At 35.5% G+C, this 18,828-nt stretch overlaps 1 protein-coding gene across 1 annotated transcript in view; it reads left to right on the forward strand.

Moving 5' to 3' along the window:
* The window catches only part of STK39 (serine/threonine kinase 39), an 82,321-nt gene extending 63,926 nt beyond the window's left edge, over positions 1–18,395 (forward strand). Inside the window, exons 15-17 of the mRNA XM_062498201.1 lie at positions 623–691; positions 15,009–15,073; positions 18,321–18,395. Coding sequence (XP_062354185.1) covers positions 623–691; positions 15,009–15,073; positions 18,321–18,395 — 209 coding nt within the window. The remainder of the gene's footprint in view (positions 1–622; positions 692–15,008; positions 15,074–18,320) is intronic.
* The last annotated feature ends 433 nt before the right edge of the window (positions 18,396–18,828 follow it).

Consider the following 18,828-nt stretch of genomic DNA (forward strand, 5'->3'; position numbering starts at 1 on the left):
CTGCTGTTCCTGCCTGCTTACATCTAAGCCTTCTAAGGTACTTTATCCAGGGCAAGTGCTAGTCACAGGGACTTAGGAGTTAACCCACTCAGGTACAGCAGTTAATAGAAAATCCATCCAAAGCTTTGAATTTTTTGAGTCACAGTACTTAAAAGCTATTTAAAACCTGGATCTCAAAATAATGACTGGTCATATAAGTCCTGTACTCCACTTGTAACAAACAAGAAAGCCTATTCACCATGTCTCTGTCTAGATATGCAAAACAATAGAGGGCATAAAGAAAACAGTGAAAACCACACTAAAGCACTGTTTATTTTCTTGGTTGTGAAGATACTGAACTTGTAAAATGTGTGTGAGGATATAGTTAGATAACAGAGGAGAAATGCTGGTGGCCAGGAGAGGTCTGCAGGGGGTTTGCAATGAATGAAGTCATTACCTTATGTGATTTGCTATGCAGAGGCTGATAATTATCTTTTATCTTCTAATTAAAATAATTTTGAATTCAATCCTGCCTCCATGTGGTTTGGAACTAAAATATATTTTTTGTTAAATTGCATTGAATGACTGGTACTTTTTGTTGTTTTTGTGGACTCTTACACATATTCTTTCACCTTTTGTACAGACACAGCAGATGGCGTTTCTCAGGAGCTGTTCTCTGCAGGCCTGGTTGATGGCCATGATGTAGTTATAGGTAAATTACATTTTTGTTTGCAATTATGCTCTTGTGACAAGTTTGTGCTAAATGGATGTGAAAAAAATGTTTTCTCTGTTGCTCGTTTTCAGAAAACCTTTTTTGTCCTAATTTTGCTTTCATGTATGCATAGTTCAATCAACAAGGCAATTTTGATACCAGTCCAAGGATTGCTTTTGGAAGTCAGATCACTTCAGTGGTTTGAGAGGGGTGATATAATATAGTTCTCTTGAAGGATTATTGACAATTATATGATTGAGAAATTTTGTGATAACTTCATTTTTTTGTTAAATAATAAAATGATTCGTTGGATATTGCAGAGTGTGCTTTGGCAGCTCTGAAGTTAGTAAGTCTTCTGTTTGGGTTCATAAAAGGAACATAGAAGGAGGAGCAAGACAGTGTTCAGGACCTATGGAAATTGCATCTAGTGGTGTTATTTCTGTGGTAAAAAAAAGGTAATCAGAAATGTTTTCTGGTGGCTGCAAGATGCTTCTTTATTCTTCTATTCCGTGCTTAGTAATGCTTTAATTTTTTTTCTTTTGCTTGAAATTCAGTGCCTTATAAAGATGATTAATTTGGAAGTGCTTACTTCTCTGTATCATCTTTCTTTCTTCTGGATGCTCAAGACAAGTAGATGTATAGTCAGCAAAATCAGAGGGAGATAGTGTATGCTAGATGAGGGGGGACTGAATTGAGGAATACAACCAAGTCAATTTCTATCTTATGGTCAAAACAATTCTTATCAGTAGGTTAAGATTTCCTTACCAAACTCCTCAGTGGTAGAGAGAGTGTTTTACAACTCCAGAAGTTCATGACTTGCCTGGAAGATTATCTAAAATACATTCTCAATGCATTTGTAGTTAAACTCCTTCTGAGAGAAGCCAGTACTTTTTGCTTTTGGATAATCAGAATTAATTGTGGCTGATCTAAGAACTAAAATTCTTATCTGATCTTTTACCTTTATTTCTGAAGAAAAAGTATTTTAGGGAGGCTTGCAGATGGTACAAGCTGTAGGTACTCTCAAAGTCACTTCTACTGCAAGGCTATTTTAAGGTTTCAGGAAGAGGAGTTGCTTGGCCTTGGTTTATTGTCATTTAAACATCCAATATGAAAAATGTCACTACCATACTGCTGATAATATTTTTGGTAGAATTTTCATTTAGAAAAATGACTTTTTTCTGGCTAACAAAAGAATTGCTATTTGTTGGCTGTTCCACCTGCCTGGATAATCAGGTGGCACTCTGAGTCACAGCTGATGATGCTGCAGTGCAAGTCCTGCTGGGACCCAGTGAGAAATCTTTTCCCTTCTTCATTTTCCCTGTACTGCAAAATTCTCATTCAGTGCAAAATGACAGTACTTCTGTGAAAATGGCAGCATGAATGTGATTTGTTACCATTTTGCAAGGGGCATGATGGGGAAAAAGGCAAATGAAAATAGATGTCCTTCATGTGACAAATTCCCATCCCATAGTGATAGCACTTTGGTCCTTGAAGAAGCACAAATATTTTCCCTAGCAGGCTTGGTTAAAGACTCTGTCTAGACAGTGATAGAAGTTGACTTGTTTGCTTAGTCCCTGTTTTGAATTTCATCAGACCTTGATTTTTAGGATTACTGTGGTTCCTTCTGTAATTTCATGTTTTATCTTTTATTGTGGTATTAAAAAAACCTAAGGAAATAAATTTTCTTGTATATAATGAAATTAATCAACTGATATTTAATTTATTTATTTTTAGTTTATATTAATCTTTATTTTATATGGTGGATTTTTTTAATATATAATTTAACTCAAGCTCCACAGGCACAAATTCTTGAGTGAAGTTGTGTTATAATCTTGTGTCTGCTTCATCTGTGAAGTTTTCAAATATGTTTGGACATTGTTATCTTCCTAGAAAATGACTTCCAATTTCATATTTTACTGAGAGTTCTGCAAAATGTGATTTTGCTTTTAATAAGGTAAAAAAATAAATTTACACTTTGTTAGAATATTTCACTTTAACAGCGCAATCTTAAGAAGTGTTTCAGTTTAAAGCCAGAGGTCATATAAGAGAGCAGATGGTGCTTAAAATGTAAATCTGCTTACAAAACTGATTTTCTGTGTAAAATTATGTTAGCACCTTGTTCACTCAAAAGGTCTAAAATCTTTCTATATAGGATGAGGGAATAGTATGAAAGAGCTTGGTTAACCTTCTTCACCAGAAGAACTGATTCCATTAATTTCCAGATTGAAAGCAGGTGATAAATTACCTTTCATTTTTTAGCTGAAGCAGGCAGAAATTCAGCCTCTGTAACCTGAATGAAAACAGGGTTCTGAGATAGTCTCATGAAAGTTGTTCCTGTAGATTCTTTTCATGGATGTTGAAACATATAGAGACTTGGAAAAAAGAGGAAGGTGAAAATACTTGGTTTGCCTTGAACTTGGCAATTTGTTGGCATAGTGGCTGATCCTCTGAAAAGACATTAAAATATGAGGCAGTAAAAGCTGTTGTGGAAAGTATGGCCATGACATGTGTGAGCTGAAGTTGTTAGTGTATAGAATTCACCAGCTGACACATTAAGCTCTGTAGAATTTGCATCTAAACATCAACATGCTTCACCTTTTGAGTCTTGCTGGATTTGCTTCACTTAACACAGGCTTCGCAAGAAGATTTCCTTTCTGATGTACATTAAGTTCTGCACCTGTACCTGTTCCACAGAAAAAGAAAAATCCCAGCTTTCATGTTCTGTTTTGGCTGTGATTGGCTGGTTTCTTTTCTTTTAGCATTGTTTCACAGAAGGTCCTTAGATCATGGGAATCAGCACAGGGAATTTGTTTAAAAACAAACTAGAGTTCATGTTTCCAGAAGGGAATGAGCCTTGGTGTCTTGCTGAAGTATCTTGCTGATGAGGTATTTTTATGCAATACTGAAATATCTGTGTTAGATCTGGAATATTTTCAAATTTCCTTTTGAGATGCTGTGTCCCTGTATGCAATACATGTATATTATCTGGTAAATGTTCATCAGGTAATGTTTCATTATATTGTTGATACCATAAGGAAAACTAAAATTATATCAACAGTCAATTGTTGAAAATTACGTAGTTGCAGTCCTACTCCACTGGTATATATGATGTGCATATAATTACAATGAAGCCTTAGACTGCAGTTACATTTCTGGAGTCCTTGCTTAAATTTCAGAACCTGAAGGTGTATTTACAATTATTAAATTGCAGTATAGACATAACCACCACCCCCTTCCCTTCCTGAATACTTCTTAAATAAAAGCCTTGATATTCATGCCATCAAGAAATGTGCAGTTGTCCTCTACTATATTAATGTACTTTTTTTTAAAGTTGTTTTTGTCAAAATAGTATCTCTGAATACGTTGAATAACATGGAAAATACACCTTCACTTTTAAAGACACGTGACATAAACTACTGCTGAAAGTCTTTGATGTTGGAGATACCCACTTAGTAACTAAAGAAAAAGCTTTTAGTCAGTTAAAAAAACAACTTCATGCTGAAAAGCCTAATGTGTTTAGAAGAACCACCTGAAAACCCAATAGATTGTTATTTGTAAAGAGGTCATGTTTTGAAAGCAGCAAGCTTTTTCATCAACATCTTGAATATTTTCTTAGAAGTGTGAATACAATAGATGCCATAATACTTTGATACAGTTACTTTGGTAAGGAAACAGAATTTAAATTGGCATCTGGATTTACAAGGAAGCCCAGCATGGGCTGGATAGCTTGTGGATGTGTTATTTGCCATGAGTTCAGAGAATGTGTATTTGGCTGAATCCAGAATAAAATTATTTCAAGGGTTGTTAAAAAGTAAGTAATATATGTAACATAGTATAGCACTAATAGTTAGGAATTAATCACAGTGTTAAAGCATTTGAAATTGAAACAGCTGACTGTCTTACAGTATGATGTCTGCTGATGCTGAAGATACTTTCATACTAAAATGGAATGATGAAAAAGCACCAGCCCAGTTTATTAGGACACTTAGCTTATGGTGGCACTGATTATCCACATTCCTAGAAAGGCATGGGCTTACACAGTAAATATCCTTGGCTTTCCTAGGTTTTGCTCTGCATTTGCTTATACCTAGTTTTACTTTGTCTTGTTAGATAAGTCATCTTTGAAACTGAATGAAGTGATGACTTCTGTTCAACTAATTCCAACTCATCTTACTGCAGTTAGGAAATGGGATAGAGCTGTGCAAGTGGAAAACATAGTGCATATATTTCTGTGCTCAAAGAGCAGTATGGGTGGATAACTGGAATAGCACCACCATTTCAAGGCACCTTAGGTTTTTCATTTAATATCAGTAATGTTTTGAGGTGCACTGATTTTTGTAATATTTTGGAAATTTTTTAGAAGTTTTTTTTTTTTTCTTGTGGTTCAAACTGAGTGAAATAACTGAATTTTTAGTTAAATGTATCACAGTTTTATTTATTCCAAAGCTGAGTGTACTCATAAACTTTCTAATGAGAAAATGCTTTTACAGATTCTTACCAATTCATTTCAACTAAATTACATAGACTAAATACTTTGTGTTTACTTTTAATATGTTACCCAGAAAGAAAACATACAGATTTAATGAAAACCTGACTGTATTTTAAGGCATTTTGTAGAAGCCTATGTGCCTTCAATATGTGTGCATAACTCAGTACCTCTTTAGCAAGATACACAAATGCATTACAAGTGGAAGAATATCTCTAAAATCCCCAGGGGCTTAAATAAGGACTTAAATATTTCAACACATCTGGCTCATTTAGAGCTAATGCACTGAAGGGTGACTCATAATGATGAGACTGCCGGGAGTTCTGGAAGCTTGAGGTGCACCTGCAGCTAATGAATTTTTGTGTCTAATTGCACCTAAGTTATTTTAGACCTTCTATCTTGGACATGAAAGGTGCACTGGAGGAAGTGCATTGTGTGAAGCTGGCAGGTTTCACAGAAGTTCCCACAAGGATGAATTTTCAGTGTGGTGAAAATGCAAAGGTTCAAGGTAAAAAAAATAAATATGTTAGGTGAATAATCACTGTTGCTGTGGATTATGGCAGAACTATTAATATGTGATATAAGAAATTCTCCAAGTGTGCAAATTAATCTTCTCATATACATATGTGTGTTCATGTGTCGTAGTGATTATGCCTGTCTTACAGCCTTGATTAAGTAATAATTTTTAGCTATTTTAAAGAAAATAAAAAGGTAGAATTGGCAATTGCCTTCAAAGAAAGTTCATGTTTTTCAATCTGTGGCCCACCAGTTCCTACTTAAGTGTTCAAATGAAGAATAAATCCATATGGTTCTTAGTAGGATTAGTTTGAGTTTTGCCTGATATAGTAAGTGATAAACTCTCTGCCCCTCACAGATCTGAATTAAAGTTTCAAGGAATTTCTAGTTAAGAAGAAAACAAAATAAACCAATTGTGAATTTGAATCAGAAATTGCAAAACCAGCAATGTATGTAATGTTCCTGCTTTCAATAGTAATTTACTTGCTGCTCTTTATTTCCTTGGCATTGACTTCTCTGCCAGGGGTTAGTAGGTCAAAATAAGGATTTATTGAGGTTCTTCAAACTAGATGTATTCTATTTCAGAACCTAACTCCAGCACATCAGGGAGTCTTTTCTAAATATATTCTTCTTGCCTCAAGTTTCAGACACAAGGTATTGAAGTAGCCTGGCTGCTATTTCATCTTCTTAGTAGCATTGTCAGAACATTATCTATAATTCATAGCTGAACTTGGGACAGGAGGACTTGTGAAGATCTGATAGGGAAAGGAGATTGCAAAGTAATAATATACATAGCAGAATATGACCTGCCTTATTTCTGCATAGACCTATATTCCAAATTTACTCCAGTGTTATGAAGATACTTGTTAGAGTTGTCTTCTGTATCTTGATGATTATCAAACTATTGTCAAAACCTGTGTCTGAAAACTAGCACTTGATTTCTACATTCAGTCACAGGGAAATGTTTTCAACCTAATACTCTCATTCTTTTGCGTAGAGAATTTAAGAGAACAATTTACTGCAATATCTCAAGCTTGTTAAATAGCCCTACTAGCAGTTCTGGGCAGCAGGTCTAAATTTTTATTTTAAATGTCCATCTGAGAATAGACTGAAGTTTAGAATGCTCAGGATCATCAAAATGAAGGGGAAGTGATGAAATATGTATATTCTCATCCCTCACCTTCCTAAATGATTACTCCATTAGGCACATGAAGAAGCAAGGTCTGAAATAGATAAGTATTTAATTATCCAAATATATTCTATTTATTCTTTTATAAAGGAAAGTAGAGTATCCTGTTACTTTGTTTACTTATCCTTTTAGTTTGTTTTAAACATGCAGTGGTTTCCCTAACTATTTTTCACATCCTTTCGGGGAATTGATTGAAAAATCAATTTGAAATATCAACCACCTTTGTTTTTCATAAGTTTAGAAGAAAGGTACAATTTTCCAGTTGTATTAATATTTTAATTTGTCAATAAAACCAATTGTCGCAGTTACTGTATTTTTCCTTCTTTCTTTTTTTTTCCCCTCTTCTCACACACTATTGAATGTAAAATGTTTCCTGGGGATCAGATATCCATACCAACTAACTGAGAATTCAGGAGCTTAATTATATGTTACTGGAATTGATGCAGGTAGACTTCCAGCACTAACTTATGTCACTTTCTATTGGGATGCAGTACTCCTGTTTAATAAAAAACTGTTTCTGTTGGGTGTGAATTTTTCCATGAGTTGCCTAAAGAAAAATTACTTTTCCAATCCTCAGTTTTCCAGATTTTGCCTGTGACCCCTGGATATCAATACTTCATGTTAATCAATCTTAATGTGAAGACTTTTGAGGTCTGGTATTATTTTGTAAACTTTAATAAAAAGCTATTATTGTGTAGAAATTATTTTGTTGAGATATTTTTTACTTTTCAGTTTGAGCAAATGTAAATATTGAAGTCTTTATTTGTGGGTAGAAGTCAATTAGGAATACACCACCCTGATGTCTCTGCCATTCCTTGGAATAACCTAGGTTAATTGGTTAGTTGTTAAAGCTTTGGTCCCAAATCTCTCTCCAGGTTTGGTGTTTTTTCTTTTTTTTTCTTTTTTTTTTTGTTTTGTTTTGGGTTTTTTTGAGCAGGATAGCCTGGTGCCAAATGCTAATTAAGGTCCTTAATGTCTAAAATGACATGAACTAGTCTAAATCTAAGATGTCTTAATGGAATAAAGAATTAATACAGTATTGGGGCTCAGAAGTCATATGAACCACAGAGGTCAAGTGGTGCTAATAATTGCTTTAAATTGTGCAAAGTGCAGGTGGAAAATGTTCACTAGGATGAACTCCCTGTTCACTGGGATGTTGTAGGAGACCATTTTCAGTCCTGATGTTCATTTCAAAGCAGAGCTGCTTTGACCTTCTGCTGTCCTGTTCCTGCTCCCTTTAATCCGTGTTTTCTGATGGTGGGGCTGCAAATGGAGCTGTTGGAAATTATCGTAGTATCAAATGTTGAAATGGAGGTAATTTCCACTGTTTTTTATCTGCATCTACTGATTCAGCAACACACTTTAAGAATTCAGACAAATCTGTGAACCTTAATCTCTCTTTGATAAATTCCTAATGGCAGCCTCTTCATAAATAATGCATTTCTAAATGTTTTTAATGCTTCTGCCATATCAGTGTCCAATAGCTTCCTCAGAAGAGAAGCCAGGTTGGCTGTTCTTTCTGTTTTTTCTTATTTTTTACTTACAAGAATCATGTCTAGGTCCTTGCAGTTCTCTAGCAGTAAACACTTGCTGGTTAGCTGCCTTCAAATGCTTTAATATTTCCCTTGCTACTGAGCAACATAAATGGAAGGGATTTTTTCATGAGCATCCTGAATGGTTGAACTAATGGAATCACATTACACTTGGGTGACCTTTTTGATGTCTCTTTGAAGAGCCCTTTAATCTTTCAAGGCAGACAGCTGGTAAGCTGTTAGATAATAACAAGACAGAGATCTAGAGGAATTGTTACCAAAAGCTCTAAACACTGACAGTTTTCATTATTTGCATAATATACTATAATCCAGTGCTATCTAGGTTCTAAAACTTAATTTTGAGTTTGTTCTGAACTTGCAAATGCATGAAAAGCACTGTGTAGTATGAAATACAAATGAATGCATAGATTGCAATGAACCTCTTGCAATACATGAAATGGCCTCAAGAGTGTGCATAATGAATTCAGCCCTTTGGAGGAAAATCCTAACAGTAGCCAAATTTTTAGGAGTGATAATTCTACTTAAAGTATTCCCTGCTACTCAGGCACCCTGCCTCCTAAGACCCATACAGGAGAGCACAGCATTAATCCTCAATCCAGCAGACTTCCAAGGCAGTTAATTATGGTGAGCTCTGTGTATCAGGTGAAAATGGTAAAATAACTGCCTACTGTTGGGGAAGAGGTAATATTTGAAACAATCAGCAGGAAAGCAAATAAATCTGTGGAGGTTTGAGTTTGTCTTTTATAACAGCCGTACTGTTGATGAAGTAGGGAGCAGTTGATGGTAGTTATTTTTTATAGACTGAGTTTTAGACTACATTAATAATATTTCACTTTTAACTTATTAAAAATATTTTTCATTTTCTCCTAGGTTATAGTTTTTCCCTTTTTTGGTGGTGCTAACTTTGTGCCTGAATAATACTTCCCTTTCCTCATATCTGAATTTCAAGATTACAATATACAATAGCCTTGCAAACTATTGAACCTAAGCATGAGTTCATGAGCTATTTCTGAGGTTGCCCATCCATTCTTTGCAAAATGAAAAAGCAGATGAATCATTATTCTTTTGAGAGCACCCCAGAAATATCATCTCAAGCTTTAGATTCTGCTTGTGTCTGTGTTTATGCCAGATGGCTCTGACTTAGTTGGCTGGGTGGGCATTGTACTGGAAATAGTTTAACTGTACTTCATATAGCTTTATTTACTGTCTCATTAATTTTAACTTTTCCAGAAGTTTTCCCTCTTCAGAAGCCATTAAGGTTAAGTTTCATGCCGTGTTACGAATTTTAAGTAACCAGAGAGAGAGAGCTTTGTCACATCACAGGGGCAAAACAGCTTTTTGAGATTGCCCAAAGTGTGGTTATTCTCTTATATTTCTAAGATCTTGAAGGTGGATTTTTTTTTTTTTTTTGTTACCTCATATCAATCATTTATTTAAAAACTGTAATTTATATGTTTGGCCAAAATTGTAATATAGCAAAGAGTAAGTAATTTTTTTATATATATGCCAAAGCTTCTAGTTATGCGGGTTTTTTATTTATTCCATCTGCAATTAACAGCCTGTGTTCTGTATATTTATATGCTGGGTTTGACCTTTTCTCCTATTGCATGTTCTGCAAGTACAGACACTTATTTTGTCAGAGTGGCACAACCATTTGTCACTGAACAAAACCTGCAAAAGAACCTGGAATGATTTGTGGTGTGCAGGTTGATTACATGTCCTTCAGAAGCCTCCTGAAGAAAGTGAACAGCACCTCATTTATTGTTGTAAACAACAAAAAGCCTCTTGTCCTAACTGCTGCTAATGTTTGAAGAGAGCTTTTGCTCCAAGGCATGATCTGAAGGATACTCCATTTACCTGAGGTTACCACTGGCTAAGATTTTTTCATCACCACTTAATTCTTTCTTGTTCATATTTCTTCTTCTGACTTTTATAGGTGCATGGCCATAACATATTGAGAAAAAAACTCTGCAAAATAAAGTTGAGCAAAGAATAACCAGGTCTTATAGAAACAGTGAATTCCCCACAGGATTTTAATTGTCAATTAGTGCTCCTTGCAGGCAAGCTAATCTATGAATTTCACAAGTACAACATCCACGGCATAACTTCAGAGTATTTCAGAGAAAAATGGCTTTGTCAATAGGAACAAACTGCTGTATACTTAGCCTAGAGATAAGGTATAAAGAGACATATATGTTATAATGCTCTTCAGTTTTCCAAGTAATTTAAGTATCAGTGGAGAAAACAATTCCTGCCTCTCAAGAACGTCCTAGTGCAAAACTTCTTTTCACTTCAGGGAGAATGTTTCTGTATTAAATTGACTTCATTCACCAACTTGCAATACAAAAATTGTTGGAATTACGGGGTGGGGAAAGGTGGTGAGAACAGAAAGGTTATTTTCCTCACTATGGTTTGCAGATGTGATTTAGTTTATTTTTAAACTGAGCATTTAGAAACTTTAGTTTCATTTGTCATTTTTAAGCCAAATTAGAACTTTGCACGTGAACTGTACTTAGGAGGGTTAGTGAGTCTCAGCCTAGTGAATAATTTTCCTGAATACCTAAATCCAGTAACTAGGGGAGGTTTTCATCAATAAAGCCTAATAGATCCACTTAAAAATAATTGTGTTTTTTTACCTGTCTGAAGTGACCAGTAATTTTGAATAGGGCTGAACGGTAACAACCACTGCTTGTATGTGAAAGCATTCTTTACTGTCATGAGTGTATGCCTGGCATTAATGTTTTTGGTGTCTTTGGGGGAAATTTGCATACCTAGTGGTCCAAACTGTGTAGGTGTAGTAATAATCCTAAATTTTTAGAAATATATTTATAGGAGTGGTAAGTCAGTTATACGTACTGCAAATGGGAGCTTAGTTTAATTTGCATTGAAAGTAGGATGAATATCCAGCTGTAGAATATGTTGTTGTATTTATAATTCTGAGGATGTCTTCACTGTGTGGCATCCCCAAACCTTCTGGAGGAATTATTGGAAGGGGCTGCAGGCATTCAGGAAGGACTTTCACCTGCTTAGATGGCTTCTGCTGCCTGTGCTGCAGGCCCTGTTTTCAGTGGAAGGTACGTAAACTAGGGATGCCATGGACACCTGCAGTTTATGGGATTTGTTTTTCTTATGGTACTTCATCAGGCTCCAAAGGATTTCAGTTACTACTTGAACCCAGATCTTAAACATTTTAGGTGTATGGGGACCCATCCAAAGCTGTGTACTTACTGAGGTTCTAGAAGGTTTGGCTTGCATTAAGGTGAAAAGAGAAATGATTGTCTCATCCCTAAAGCCAACGAACCATGTTTTAGAGTTTCCTGAAATACTGACTAGGTACCCAAATTCAGACAGTTGCATTTAATTTTTGCCCTTGTGGTCTAAATAAGGGCAAGACCTAGCAAAACAAAAGCAAGGAATTAGAAAAATTAAAAAGATAACAGCAGGATGGTATTGTTTTGCTACATAAGTATGTGCAAATACTTGGCTCTTAGTTGGTGATAATTACATATGCTTTCAGATATTGCAGAAGGAGTAAGATTTTGGGAGGATTTGCATTCATGGTGGCTTTATTGACTGTGATTAATGACATTATTTTGGCTAAATTATTTCTATTGCCTTTCTGTAAAGGCCAGAAAATGTAAAACACTGTACCAAAGTCAGAGGCAAAATGCTAGTTTTTCTTGAAAATGCTGAATATGTATGATTAAAATTGAAAACATCCCTCTGTAGGAAACTGCAGGTGTGACAATTCTTGATGCAAATTTGTATTTCATATTATGGACTCTTTATAGGTCTGCTTTCTCATTTTCAAGCATAGCCTGAAAATATGAGACATTCCTTCCTTAAATCCTCCTAATCTTCTATCTGATTACACATGTCCCACTTTAGTTGTGGTCCATTAGAAAAACAACCAAAAAAGCATATTTAATATGTAAAAGTTTCTGACTTGAGTTCATATTAAAAGTAAAGACAAAAGAATAAGTAAAATTGTGTCCCTGTAGCCTTTTCCTGAGTACTGTTCTCAGCTTTCTTGAGGAATGATAACCATCTAAAATACCAGTCATTTCTGATATAGTGTTTAAGTAACAACAACAGCAACAAACTAACTGAAAATCTAATTTTGCTATTTTTACTCTTTGAAATTTTTAATCCCTTCCATGGTGAAGAATCAATGAGCAGCAGGAAGGGTTAGGGTTTTTAAAGACTTTGATGCTACCTGTGACATGCTTGATGCCCCTTACCTGCCTGTATGCTAGCTCGTTAAAACACTCGCTGCTCGTGGGCAGCTGTTTGCAGATGCAGCAATAATACTTTGGCAGTCACTCCCTAAGGCAGCTGGAAGGTTTTGCTCTGGGGGAATAACCCAGCAGCACGCTGACTTGCTTTACTTGTTCCACAGCTGGTCAGCATTAAAGGAAAGGCTGCCCCTCCTAAAGACATGAATGCATTTGAAGCTTGTATTTTTGTAACATTTTATTTAGGTAAAGTTAGATATCTTAAATCTTTGCATTTAGGATCCAGTGCCTATCTGGTTTTGTAGCACTGTCTTAATTTCAGTGAAGCCAGCTAGCAATAGCTGGAGAATTTGCTGGGCCTTATTTTTTTTTTTTTTAAGATATGGTTTACAGAAATTTGGATAAACCAGAGATGCTCTTGGGTACATGATCATATCTTACACATTTTAAAAACATAAGAAGTTGAAGCTATTCTATCCTGGCTTCAGGAGATATGAGGCTGAATGTTCCTAAGGTTCTAAGTATTAATTGTAATGAAAAGCATTACGTGTATTTGCATGTATTTTATCAAGTAGGAGATATTGCAATAAAATTAACTTAAAGATTGTGGAAGTGAATTGTGTGACTAAAATAAAAACCATTTGTAATTGCTAGAATAGAAAAGTTTATGAATAATGAAGCTTTAAAAAGGGAAAGACTTCCTATTGTAGTGCCTGTAGTTTAGTTCATTTAACTGTGAAGGTTAATTCTCTTCTTTATAAAAAGTGTTGTCTACAAAATGCACCTTATGCTTGCTTTTTAGTCCTGTTTTTAGTTTAAAACACACTTTCATTTCCAGTTAAATTTGTTACAAGTGTATGAACAATCCTTGATGCCATTTTAATTGTATAAAGAATTGTATAAAGAAAATGAGACCCACAGAAAATTGATTTGCATTTAACAGTGGTAGATTGGCCTAATTTTTTATTTCTCTAAATTCCCTTGGTAGATACTGTACTTGCCCTGTGAGGTGAATTTCTGTTGTTACACAGTGATGCATGATCAGGCACAGTTGAAGTGAAAATGTCATCACAATATTAGAATATGGAGGAAGCAAAAACATAAGTTTGTAGCAGTAGGACATGGAATATGCAAATGCTTGGTGTGTATCTTCCACCATATGAATGATGTGGAGAGAGTTATTTATGGGCAGCATCTACTTTCTTGCTTCTCTGCTTTATGGTACACACTGAGTCAGTGCACTAAGAAATGTCTGCTGCTTAATACCTGTTCATTTCCTTTTTATAATCTTGTTTAAACAGCTCTGCCAGGTGTGAAATATTTATCTGATGCTCATATCCTGTTGATGACATCTTGTGCTCGTACATCAGTCTTGAACAAAGGCCCTTAATGAGATGGTCTGATTTAGTTCAGAATTTGTGACTGTGCAAAGCTGGGGAGCCAGTTTAGTAAAAGCTGAAAGCAGGCATTGAGGTTTTTCGGGTCAAGATTAATGGTAGCAATATAGTTAAAACAGACCAATTAAAAATGTGACTTAGGTGTCTTGATAGAAAAAAGTGTTTATTAATTTCCTGCATTCTTCTCTGTTTTCAAAGAGTAAATTGATTCTTTCCTGCTATTTCTCTTACAGCATAGAGCTTCCTTTTCTGGACTCTCAAGCTCTGTTCATCCCGTTGAAATGTTTATTACTGTTCCTTGACAAATCTTGATTATAGTTTCTAAGAGAGTAGTTTGAAGATCAGCTCTTTTTGTGTCACTGTCATATTTTAACAATTTTTTGGGGGTTTTTTTATGCTAGTGAGCTATAACATATCACCTAGAGTCTGTGTTAGTGCCAGCCCACAAAAGGGAGAGAAGCTCTTGCATAAAACCAGTTAGAGAGGACAGTGAGCTCAGTGTTCTGCTACAAGCTGATGCTGATAGTGACCCTGGCTTTAGCAGAAACATGATATAAATCATGCCAGCCATCAGCTTACACTTGGCTGTGTGATTCTCCCATCTTCCTTGCACTAGCATTTGTGGTTTTTTTTACTGTTTATGGAATAGACTAAACTGAAAATTAGTAGGTTTTTTGGATTTTTTCTGTCATTTGGTTTTCAGGTAGATTATCTGCCTGAATCAGTTCACATAGTCACGAAGTATCAGTGACCACAAAAGAAAGGAAGTAGGATTTATAGCACCCCAACAACCCTCTGAAACAACAGCTAGAGAGTAATTAAATGATTCAAGTGGTGATTTACAAACATATATATGTGTAGAATTAAGTAGAAGATTCAACAAAAGGCTTGATGTCAAGTTGAATGCAATTTTCGTAAATCATATTTTTTGTCTTTTACAGTGGCTGCTAACTTACAGAAGATAGTAGATGATCCAAAGGCCTTGAAAACATTGACTTTTAAGTTGGTAAGTAAAAGCATCAGCAGAAGAAACAAATTATCACAATATTCACACAGTCTGTGTTCTATCTCACTTACAGCTATTTTGTTGAATAAATGTATTGACAGATAAAGTGACTGAAATTTCCATGTATTAGAGAAAAAGCTTAAAGCCTGTTTTGAGAGGACAGCTTCATAACTGCATGGGGGAGGAGGTTCAGTCACACAAGTTCTGAGGCAGTCTGAGGTTTAGGTGAGAAGCTGCAGTAAGAAAACCTGAGAAGAATTGCAGAAACAAGTAAAGCAGAGAAAACTGTAATAGCTAAGGTAACACTCCTTCACCTCACCCCCCTAGCTCTACCCTGGCTGAAGTGTCCTCTGCTGATGGAAATACTGTTCCACTCCCATTTTTTCAAATACCTGCCCTCGTTTTACTTGTATCCAGGTCACTTTCTCCACTCCTTGCTTCTCCTTAGTTCTTCTTTTCAACCTTCTTTAGTTGAACATCCATACCTGCAAGTTGGTATTTCTCCCACTGTATTCTATTTCTCCTTCTCCACCTCTTTCTATCTTCTGTGGGTCATCAGACCCTGGACTCCTTTCTGTGGTGCATTTTGTACACTGGACCATGGGTCCTTAATTTTGGTCAATTTTGATCATAACATGATAGATTTAATATTAATAAATTTATATTGCAAAAACTTGAGTCAAAATTGATGTGCTGTGTTTTTTTATTATTTCTTGTTAAAATTAAGTTGAAAAATGTATATACCTTAAGCTACTGAATTATTATTTATGTAAATACCAATTAGCTTTCAGCACCTTTTGCTGAGAGTGACTCAGTCACACGAGACACTGGACTGAATGTCTGTTAGATAAGTAGGTCTCCAGAATCATAGCTTTGTTTCTAAAAGCAGCTGCTGTAGAGAGCCATTTTTAGACCTAATTGATGCTGATGTATTAATTCAGAACTCATCTTCCCATGTCATTCTTTACACAAATGTGAGGGATTTTAGCTGACTCATTTGAACTCATTTTTCCCCTACAGTCCAGTAAAATCCCCAGGAATTCCACATTCCTTGTGAGAAGAGGTTGGGGTAGGGGAATAAAGATATGTAAATCAAATTCTTTCTCTGGCCTTTTTTTTGTTTCCAGCCGATCTGTGCTCTTGCTGTCTAAACATCTGACTTGGCTTTGTTGTGTAGTAAATGGCGTCTCACCAAGAGTATTTAGATAACAGATACTCCAGAGGCTCTGCAGAATCCTGAGTTTCTCATTCCCACACTTAAAATAGAGGCTTGTGATTCCAAAATGTAACATCCCATAGTATCCAGGTTATATATGCTGAAAACAAATCCACTTGAAAACTTACGAAAGTTTATGTCGTAACTATTCTTGTATTGAATTATAACTGAAATAGTAAAGAAAATTTTTAAGGTGAGGTGCCTGGATGGCAGGGGTTGGATTCCCCCTCTTGAATATTTTTAAACAGTGTGTCTTTGCTCTTACAATGATGTCATTCTGCAGAACATATATAGCATTAAATATCCCCTAGTTGTCTGGGCTAACACAGAATGAAAACTTCCGTGCAGGATTCAGCTATCCACACTTTGAGAACGAGGCTGATTTAATACACGAATAATCTTGGAAACACTCAAGGAAACACAAAATTATTGCACAAAGCATAATTTGCTTTTTTGTGTAAGGATCTTGCTAATGAAAAAGGGTGGGGAAAAAAACCCATTAATGAGAGTGTGTTCAGCCTCTACTGAATACTTTTATGTTGCAGTTTGTATTATAGTATTGGCATTTATACTAAGCACAAAATCCAAGTTAATAGATTTCAGATGCATTAGCTGATGTAATATTTATTGATAAGGAAGGCATTTAAAAATCTACATGCATTGAGATATGTTACTTGGTATGGCTTTGAAGAGATTTGTAGCTAGCTCAAGTGTAGAATGATGTTAGTAGTATTAGCACTTTTTAGCATTAAATTTTAAGTGCAGAATCCAAACTCCATTTATTTGGTAAATTCCCAATCCAAGCACCATTCAGATATTTGAACAGTAACCAGAAATGATGATCTCAGACCTTTAACTTGCTGGCTCTATGGAATAAGAGCTGTGAAATACTGTCTGAAGAGAGAACTTCTGTTTTCTGTGTCTACTCAAAGTAAATTTGAAGGAGTAGCCTGATGTAATGCTTCCAGAAGTGTCAACACAGTTTATTTTTGGTCATGAAAATTCAATGGATTGTGTCACTTAGTGCTCCTTGTATGCAGTCTGAGAGCTCTTTACCTTATGGTGCATGTTCACAAACCAGTTCTATTAAAGGCTGCAACTGCTGCTAATGCAAAAAAGGATCAAAAGCATTTTCATAGAAAACCAATTGTTCTGTTGGGGATATTTTGTAATTTGCAAAAGCATCTGAAGGCATCTGTTGTAAGTAAGTTAGCATTGCACACTTTTAATCCAATTCTATTAATATTTTGACTTATATACCATAAAGATAAAAATGTATAAATCCCTTTATTTAAAATGTCACTTTTGTCCTACAGAAGCAAATTTTGTGTTTAAAAATGAAAACAGAAAAATATTTTGCCTCCAGCATGTTTTTTTTCTAAAACAGACCTAAAGTAATAGTTTAGTCCTGAGCAAAGTGGTTTTATATTCTTACTGTTAAACATGAAAAACGAACTGATCATTGTGCCTGTTTTGTGACAGGCTTTACTGAAGAATCTAAGCTGCACAGTTTCAAGTACTAGAGTGTACTGTCAGGAGGGAGCTGTCATTTTCCAAATAATAGGATTTACTCTTTGTAGACGGCTTCAGTTTCTTTTTTAAAAATTCAGCTGGTTTGTATTGCAAACTAACTTGCTTGCTGGACTCATGGGATGTTTGCTGTGTACAGCACAGTGGTAAAAAGTGGAATCTATCCATGTATATTAGATGCTCTTCATGAGCGAAAACCGTTTGCTCCCATAAAAAAGCAAATTTGGCTCCAGTCTGGAAAGTTTGATTTAAAGATTTTTGGATATTTCAATGTCCATTTTCAAGTATCTTTTCTCCCATAATTTTTAATACTGACTACAAGAGTTTACTAAAATTAAGGATAAAATTAGTTGACACTGACAGAGGCCACATGAAGCACTCTGAAAGCTTTCCTTCAGTCAACCTGTTTGCTGACTGGGCAATATGGGGAAACTTTATATCCTGGCTGTCAAATGCTCCTTTGTAGTGCGATATGCTAAACATTTCTGTTTATACTTGCAGGCCTCTGGCTGTGATGGCACTGAGATTCCTGATGAAGTGAAACTCATTGGTTTTGCTCAGTTAAGTGTCAGCTGATCTCTGTCCCTTGACCCCAAGCTGAATTGTGAGATTGCGAAAAAGCCAGCTTAGATGCAAAGGAAAATTAATGCACCACACACTGAGTTCTGCTTCATTATCTAGCAATTCACAAGGTCAGAAGAAGCAAAGCCCACAGCTACACCGCTGCGGTTAACGTTCAAAATGCTCCTAAATGTCTCTTAGCAGTTGATTTGGATTCCCCCTAAGTGAAAAGCCTGTGGAAATGCACTCAGGTGGCTGTATTTATTGGTTAAAAAAGGAATTTTCTATCAAGCTTACTTCTTTCATAGACTTTGACTGATACTATTTTACCTGTACTTGTTGTTAATAATACTGCCTCTGTTCTGTTACATTTAGAAATTAACATACGTATAAAAGTTTAGAAATATTAGCCAAACTTGAATTCTAGTTTTAAAAATGACTGTGAATT

This window comes from Cinclus cinclus, chromosome 9, assembly GCF_963662255.1.
Source record: "Cinclus cinclus chromosome 9, bCinCin1.1, whole genome shotgun sequence".
NCBI classification, from domain to species: Eukaryota; Metazoa; Chordata; class Aves; order Passeriformes; family Cinclidae; genus Cinclus; species Cinclus cinclus.